Source organism: Pygocentrus nattereri, chromosome 3, assembly GCF_015220715.1.
Source record: "Pygocentrus nattereri isolate fPygNat1 chromosome 3, fPygNat1.pri, whole genome shotgun sequence".
Classification (NCBI taxonomy): Eukaryota; Metazoa; Chordata; class Actinopteri; order Characiformes; family Serrasalmidae; genus Pygocentrus; species Pygocentrus nattereri.
The window spans coordinates 49,300,759-49,309,318 of NC_051213.1; the positions used below are offsets into that span (position 1 = coordinate 49,300,759).

Sequence of the window (8,560 nt, forward strand, 5' to 3'; positions counted from 1 at the left end):
ATTTCGAATTGAGATCAGCTGATTTGTTGATTGGTTCATCCCTTATAATGGGAATACAATTTGTCAAAAGTGGGTTTTCCATCTGCCAGTTTTTTTTTGTGAATTTCAAAAATGCAACAAAAAAAAAGCTGAATGGAAAAGGCCTAAAAAAAATTAAATAAATAAAAAAAAATCACCCAAATATCGCAAAAAAAAGAGTTTTGCGCTAGGACAAGGAGAAACAAATTAGAATATAACTAAAGCCAAATTGTGAGAAAGAGTGAAGGGTTTTTTGAATAAACGATGATGTATCAAGCCGTAAGGGGGAACTGACTGTTTCGATGCAGCCCCTAATCATGGTAGCCTATGTTATCAAAAATTTCTTTGCATAACTGTAGACGATGGAAACATGACGTCATTTGCGTTTTTTTTCCAGCCAAAATTTCATAAATGCGCAGAACATTTGCAAAACGTTTGAATAGAAACCAGGCCAATGCCTTTGTTCAGCTGCAGCAGCAGCTTTACAGATTAGACTTTGGTAATATTTTAAGAACAGCATCGTCTTCATCAACATAGAACAATGGAAAGACTTTCTCGATGAATCTTTGTTTCACAGTGTATAAGTGTGTGTTAGTGAGAGAGTCAGTGAAGGACAGTTTTCCTTTGTTCCAGTCCAGCTTCACTGTGATCTTCTGGACTTTGTGTTGTATTGGGAGGGGGGTGCGTTTTCCTATTAAAGACCCTGCTGCATATACACTGTTATAAAACAACATCCCCCACATTCCACCCCTGGAGTCCACGTTTGCTTTCCTACTAGCAGACTCTATGATCACACCCAGACCCCAGAATTTACTGTCTCCCACTTCAACATCCCAGGAGTGTACCCCCGAGTTAAAGCCCACCGATCCCAGGACAAAACGCTGATGATCAAATCTCTCTGGATTATCTAGAAGCTGCTGTCTCTCATTCCCAAGTCTCACAGTGGTCAGTTCGTCAGACAGAATGAGTATAGGATGAGCCGTGTTGGGGTCCAGAGTTACAGGAGCTACGGAAAAACATTGAAACGTTGATTAGGCATATATATGTGTATATATATATATATACAATAACATAATAACTAATACAAACAAGGAAACACTACATCTACAGAATCCTATTGGTGCATTCCAATCGGAAGGCAGCTGTCTAAGTAGGCAGCATTCTAAGGCAGCATTTGCACGCTCCTGTTCCATTTGGAAGGCATCATAAGGCAGCTGCCTTCTTCTAAGGTGCCTTATTTTGACCAAATCTGAAGGCAGAATCGCATGTATCCTTGTCGGTGAAGGCAATCCCACAATGCTGTTCACCTGCTGAGAGGTCCTTCGCTCCGGTCTGATAAACATGGTGGGTGAATTTTAGAAAAGGCTAACTGTGTAAACGTGCTGGCTCCTCAAAGCGAGAGAGTTCGGTTTAAAATACTGGCTGTTCAGCGTTTAGTAGCGTTTAGCTTCGTTTAGCGTCAGTATTTAGGGGTTTTCTTTTGTCCTCAGGAACGAATGTTACAGCAGTGGAGAGGTGCTATCTGAGGGGCCAAGGAAGAGGAGGTGCTGTCTGAGGGGCCGAGGAAGAGGAGGTGCTAACTGAGGGGCCGAGGAAGAGGAGGTGCTGACTGAGGGGCCGAGGAAGAGGAGGTGCTGTCTGAGGGGCCAAGGAAGAGGAGGTGCTGTCTGAGGGGCCGAGGAAGAGGAGGTGCTAACTGAGGGGCCGAGGAAGAGGAGGTGCTGCCTGAGGGGCCGAGGAAGAGGAGGTGCTGTCTGAGGGGCCGAGGAAGAGGAGGTGCTGACTGAGGGGCCGAGGAAGAGGAGGTGCTGACTGAGGGGCCGAGGAAGAGGAGGTGCTGTCTGAGGGGCCGAAGAAGAGGAGGTGCTGACTGAGGGGCCGAGGAAGAGGAGGTGCTGACTGAGGGGCCGAGGAAGAGGAGGTGCTGTCTGAGGGGCCGAGGAAGAGGAGCGGCTGTCTGAGGGGCCGAGGAAGAGGAGCGGCTGTCTGAGGGGCTCACTGCCACTGCTGATACTGTGTTTAAGTGGCAGTTTTGGTACCAGTACCGATACATTGGCAGTACCGGCGCAACACCAGTATATCCACACAAATTACATTACAGAAACCTGAACTAAGATGAGTCAGCTGGTCGTTTCAGCTGCTGCAAATCTTTCATGAGGTACATTACTGTTTTCTAGCTAGTACCAGTTACGTACAGTGAGACTGAAAAGGGGTTCCATTAGATTCCATTAAACTTAGTCCAGTTCAGAGGTGTACAATTCAGGTCCAGAAAGTAAAAATCCTTCCCAGGATTTGGTTCCAACTGCCTGGACAGCTCTGCTGGTGGTCTGATCTAAACTGGAGAAGCCAAGCTGTAGGAACAAAATCCTGGGAAGGATTTTGGACCTGGGAATGATTCTGGACCTGGATTTTACACCTCTGGTCCAGTTAATAGCTTGGGCAAAAGAAAAAGGGAAACAAGACAAGAGAACAAAAATTTACTACAAAAGGGAAAACTTACAGTACTGAACAATCTCCTTCATCTTCTTCCAGGCTTTGTACTTCAGGTTACTCAGATATTTCGCCACATGAAGCAGTTCTACTGAAGGCTTCTCTGGATGCTGCAGTTTACATTGGGCTCTGAGAGAACATTCAGGGCTTAGTTCTGCTGTAGCTTTGGGTTTAGACCCACAGAAACCAAAGAGATAGAAGACACACCACTCACCTTTCCAGTGTGGCCTTGTAGTTCTGTAAAACAATTGGATTGAACTCAATGAGTGCGTCATTTTCAGTTTTCCAGTGCAAATACTGAATAAACTGTGCTTACTCTTATGAATGAGACGTCCGCCGCTCCCATCTCCTCTTCTATGGCTCTGATTGTGTCTGAAAGTGTTTCTATCTCTCTGCTCATCTTCTCAATCTTCTCCTTCATCATCTGACTCTTCTGCCGTTCTTCCATCCTGAGAGCTGTTATCCTGGCTGCCTCTTCGTCTCGTAGAAACTGGTGGAGCTTCTCAAACTCCTCCTTAATCTGCCTCTCTGTGTCCTGGGCCTGATTCTGGAAATGGAGAGTAACTCAAATGAAGACGACTGTTTGTGGAATGATGTTCAGAGTCATGATCTCTGAATCTCTTTAGTTCTTCATTCTAACCTGTATATGTTCTGCAGTGTTGTCCCAGTTCAGTTTACAATCTTGAAAGATCTTCTGTTTCTCCTTTAGGGACTTCAGTGCAGCACTAAGCTCAGTCTGAAACAAAAACAGTCAGCCTCGTAATTATTAGCATCCTTGATAAAGATTTCTGAATGAGCGTTTTTCATCTAAACAATCTGAAAGCATGGGAAGAAGATGGATGGGGAAGAAGAAACGAATTCCTTTGGTTTAACTGGTTAATTAATGCCTCCAGTTAAGGACGTGCGTGGTGACCTCATTTCCAAACCAACTAGACCAAACCTGTAGGACCTCACTTAGTCTACCTTGATACACTTAAATGTATCTGACAGAAGCGACATATTCACTGCTTCTATTTAGCCTACCGAATGGAATGACTTCACTACATTGTAAATGAGCGTCACCCTCGATGTGCCCTGAGCCTAATAAAGGTCGTAACTTAACATTTTCCAGTTTACCTACAAGTGTACTTACACTATGCCAATTCTTTTGATTTTTGATTTTTTTTTTTATGTTTAAATCAACTTGTGGCCATTGCTCTTAATATGGGATGCAACCTTCCAGTAGGTATAATTAAAATACAACCCCATTTCCCAAAGCATTTCCAAAAACAAAATGCAATGATGCGCAAATCATTTAATCATTGAAAATGCTTCAAAGGTCACATATCAAATGTTGAAACTGCGAGATTTTAATATTTGCTCATTTTGAATTTGATGCCAGCAACATGTTCCAAAAAAGTTGGCATGGTGGTCCCAAAAGGCTGGTAAAGTTGTGTAATGCTAAAAAAAACACCTGGTGGTTCATTGGCAACAGGTCAGTGACGTGACTGGGTTTAAAAAAGCTTCTTAGAGAGTCTTTCAGAAGGAAAGATGAGGAGGGGTTCACCACTCTGTGAAAGACTGTTCAAGAAGAACGTTTCTCAACATAAAACAGCATAAAAGAGCTTCTGCTTTTCATCGTCTACGGTGCAGAATATCATTAAAGACTCAGAGAATCTGGAGAAATCTCTGTCTGTGAGGGACGAGGCTGAAAACCAGTATCTGCTGGTCGTGATCTTTGGGCCCTCAGGCAGCACTGCATTAAAAACAGACATGGTTCTGTAGTGGAAATCACTGCATGGGCTCAGAAACACTTCTGAAAACCACTGTCTGTGAACACAGTTCATCACTGCATCCACAAACGCTGTTAAACTCTAAAACACAAAGAAGAACCCAAATATAAACAGGACCCAGAAACGCTGCCACCTTCTCTGGGCCTGAGCTCATTTAAAATGGACTGAGGGGAAGTGGAAAAGTGTCCTGTGGTCCGGCGAATCAACATTTGAAATTCTTTTAGAAAATCATGGAAACTGTGTCCTCCGGGCTGAAGACCACTCAGCTTGTTATTAGAGCTGTTCTAAACCCAGTATTCATGATGGTTTAGGGGGGCAGCCATGGCATGGGTGATGTGCTCATCTGTGAAGGTGCCATTACATCAACCATCTCCATGTCCACCTTCACTACATCCATAAACCTTCTCTGAGGTCTACCTCTTCTCCTTCTACCCGGCAGCTCCATCTCCAACATTCTTTGCCCAATATATCCACTATTCCTCCTCAACACATGTCCAAACCATCTCAACCTGGCCTCTCTGGCTTTATCTCCAAACTGCTCCACCTTCACTGTCCCTCTGATCTGCTCATTTCTAATCTTGTCCATCCTCGTCACTCCCAACGAAAATCTCAGCATCTTCATCTCCGCCACCTCCAGCTCAGCCTCCTGTCTTTTAGACAGAGCCACAGTCTCCAAACCGTACATCATAGCAGGACGCACTGCTGTCTTGTAGACCTTCCCTTTCACTCTTGCTGCTATCCTTCTGTCACACATCAGCCCTGACACCCGTCTCCACCCACTCCATCCTGCCTGCATCCTCTTCTTCACCTCTTTTCTACACTGTCCATTGCTCTGGATGGTTGACCAAAGACATTTGAAGCCATTAATGCTGAACGATAATCATATGTTTTATGCTGCCGTCCAGACGACGTCTTTTTCAGGGAAAAATGATTATTTCAGCAAGACAATGTCAAACCACATTTGAAATGTATTACAGCAGCATTGCTCCTTAAGAGTTTGGGGGCTAAACTGACCTGCCTGCAGTCCAGAGCGGTCACCACTGAGAACATTTGGCACATTATCAAATCAAAAATACAGCAAATGAGGCCCTGAAACTGTTGAGCAGCTGAAATCCTGAATCAAACAAGAACAAATATTTCACTTTCACTTTCAGCTATAGCAGCGTCTCCTCAGTTCCCAAATGAGTGTTGATAAAAGAAGAGGTGATGAAGCTCAGCAGTAAACACGCCCCCATCCCACCTTTTTTGTACTGTGTTGCTGGCATCAAATTCAAATTGTGCTGTTTTCAATTAGATATACGGTTTAAATGATTCGCACATCACTGAAATTTGTTTTTATTGACATCTTGCACCGCCTCCCAACCTTTTTGGAAATGGGGCTGTAAAAACAGTGGCAGTGCTATATACACACGGTAGAAAAAGGAATGCTCTTCTTTGTTTGGGCCTCCTAGTCTGAATTGCCTGCTCTCCAGACCTGCCTCCCTTTAAAAATGTATCTAATTAAGCTTGAAAAATGACAACAAAGGCCATGTATGGTTATACTGTGGAAGACAGAAGAATGGCCAAAGATTCTGCCTTCAAAAGTGGATCATTATTGTTCTTAAAAACAGAGGTGATGTTCCACAGTGGTCAGCCCTGCTCATTTTTGCAGGCTGCAAACTTGAAATGAGTGTCTATTTACAACAAACAGTTGTACCTACCTTGAAGTTATCTGCTTTCTCCTGAAGGGCGCAGAATCTGTGGTTGGTGTGTATCTTAGAACAGTCCAAGCACAGAGGCTGTTGATCATCCAGACAGAAGAGTGTGAGTTCCTTGCTGTGTAGACCGCAGAGTGTCTCATCCTCTTCTGAAGCTTTTGGACTTTTCTTCTGAACAAAAGCCTCGCACAGGTTTTTCAAAGCCAAGTTTGTAAGAGGATGATCCATTGAAGACTTTCTTTTGCAAAGCGGACATTCTTTGGATCCTTTGCTCTCCCAGAACTTCTCCAGACAGGATCCACACACACTGTGACTACAGCTGAGAATAACAGGGTCCCTGAAGATTTCACAGCACACAGGACAGGAGAGGTCCTGCTCTGAGAAAGCTTTGAAAGACATCTTCTCCCTGGCAGACTGGCAGAAGTGCTCATTAGAGTAGCAGAAAGCTGTGTGTGCTTGTGTGAAAGATCACTTATCATTTTAAACCACAGCGCATGGAATGTTGCCTGGTCACATTCACAAAGATGGCATATATCTATGGACTGATCTTCATACATTAAATGCCTGCTGCCTGAGGGGCTGAAGAAGAGAAGAGGAGATAACTGCACTGAACGACTAGAGGCAGCTCAGGTTTCCAGCACATGTGGCAGCAGAACCAACACAACAGACTGATGTTGGTCCCTAAATACGTTGTGTGTTATAAATAAAGCAGTGTAGATGTTCCCTCAAAGCTCCAGCAGTGGGTTTAAGGTCTGACTGTGGAGCTTAAATCAGTTCCTCCAGGTGAAAAGTTGGTATTTGTTAGTATTTCAGTGGGTTATGGTTCGATTATGCTCCCGGACTGAAGTGTGCACTGTACCTTAATTCTAACTACTAGTGTCCTGAATGTGATGCCTACTAAAATTCCTTTTAAACCTGTTGAGATGCTGCCTGAAGAGCAAGTCGCCTTTGAAGGCAATGTTCAGCAACATTTTAACTCTGCCATTCAACAATACCAAAAACATGTCATAACATATTTTGTTTAATTAGTTCCACGCACCAGACTTTCCACCTTGGGGGGGAGGTCCTTCAGTGCCATGGCCCCCAAACTCTGGAATTCCCATCCTCAGTCCCTCAGGGAGGCTCTTCTCTTTCTTCTTTTAAATCTGACTTAAAGACTTTTCTCTTTAATGCACATTTTTCTTCCTCCTCCCCTGTATATCCCATGTCCTCCTGCTCATGCTTTGGGAAGTGACCTTGGGTTTGTGAAATAAATGTAATTTATTATTATTATTAATAATAATTATGTAACAGTGAATGTCACTATGGTTGGCAACTGGCTGTAACAACAGCTTATGTCACATTATTTTTTTGCAATGTATTATAGACGTCATAACGTCAAACATTACGGCATCTGTCACAAAAACTCATAGCATTGGAGTACGTCATTAAGAAGACCAAGTTGCTCTGATGGATAAAAGACCAAGCAAAATAAACCAGAATGACCAGGACAAAGATGAAGACATGTGGACACTTTAGATGCAGCCTCCAGTGAAGATTAGCTAGATTGGTGGATAGGGCTGCCCACCACTCCGGGAAAAGTGTGTTTACCGTCCCTTAGTGTGTGTGTGTATGTGGTGTTACACTTCACGGATGGCTTCACTGTGTTGTGGTGGAAGTTCGCCGGTTGTGGGATTAAAAAAAAGTATCACTTATCTTTAAAATCTTTAGCTTTCAGTTTTCATTCGTCATCGCTACAGCAACCAATCAAATAAGATGAAGGCAATACACTCAAATATATCAGTGAATATGCTTCAAACATGTGATTTACAATTGATAAATGTGTTTTACTGTCTTCGCTGGAACATTTATGGCTCTGGTATCTCATTACAAAGAGCCACAGCACTGCTTCCCTTTCATTCATACTTCATCGGAATACTATCAATGAACAATAATGGGAACATCACACTGTTACGTAACCGCACCCCACGATAGCATACGAAGTCTGCCATGACGTGTTTATGACATGATAATGTCAAAGTTATGAAGGGTTCAAGGAAGATCTTCCCCATGTATGTTTTATAATGTGTTCCCTCACCACTTCGCGGTTCGCCTTTCGCGGACTCGGTGCATCACAGGTTTTCAAAAAATATTAATGGAAAACATACATTGTGGGTTTTTGCTACTTCGCGGGAACTCGATCTGTGGAAAATATATATATTTGATCAATTTTTACATTTAAAAAATCCCAAAAATGTATAAAAATATATTCAAAATATTCATTCTGACAATAAAGGAATGTTATAAATCATAAAATATTACGATTTACAGTAAATAGTGCATATTTATGAATACACACCGAAAACGAGAAGCAGCATCGCCCGCCTGAGGCGCTAAATATAAATATATAAATATATATATAAACGAGGGAACACTGTATAAGCACAAAAGGAGACAAGGCAACAGAATTTGTGATGCAAATTTATTCATGGAGTACATTGATTTATACCGCCCTTCACTTGAGCACATATTCAGACATTTCATTTCATACTGAAAGGAAAACGTCCAAAAATTTTAATGGAAACATTTTTGGAACATGTGGAC

At 42.8% G+C, this 8,560-nt stretch overlaps 1 protein-coding gene across 1 annotated transcript; it reads right to left on the reverse strand.

Annotated features, from left to right (window-relative positions):
- Positions 1–500: 500 nt before the first annotated feature.
- Positions 501–6,376, reverse strand: LOC108437445 (tripartite motif-containing protein 35-like). The gene is made up of 6 exons (XM_017714539.1): positions 5,981–6,376; positions 3,149–3,244; positions 2,825–3,055; positions 2,723–2,745; positions 2,519–2,637; positions 501–1,024 (listed from the first exon to the last, which is right to left on the reverse strand). The coding sequence occupies exons 1-6, from the start codon at positions 6,374–6,376 to the stop codon at positions 501–503; spliced, it is 1,389 nt and encodes a 462-aa protein (XP_017570028.1).
- Positions 6,377–8,560: the final 2,184 nt, after the last annotated feature.

What these genes read in the sequence shown, in the direction of transcription:
- LOC108437445 (XM_017714539.1), bottom strand. Translation starts at nt 6,376, where the DNA reads ATGTCTTTCAAAGCTTTCTCAGAGCAGGACCTCTCCTGTCCTGTGTGC. An exon ending in AGAAAGCAGATAACTTCAAG is followed by an intron (nt 3,245 to 5,980) that starts GTAGGTACAACT and finishes TTTTTGTTTCAG; the next exon opens with ACTGAGCTTAGTGCTGCACT. An exon ending in GAAGGAGATTGTTCAGTACT is followed by an intron (nt 1,025 to 2,518) that starts GTAAGTTTTCCC and finishes GTTTTTCCGTAG; the next exon opens with CTCCTGTAACTCTGGACCCC.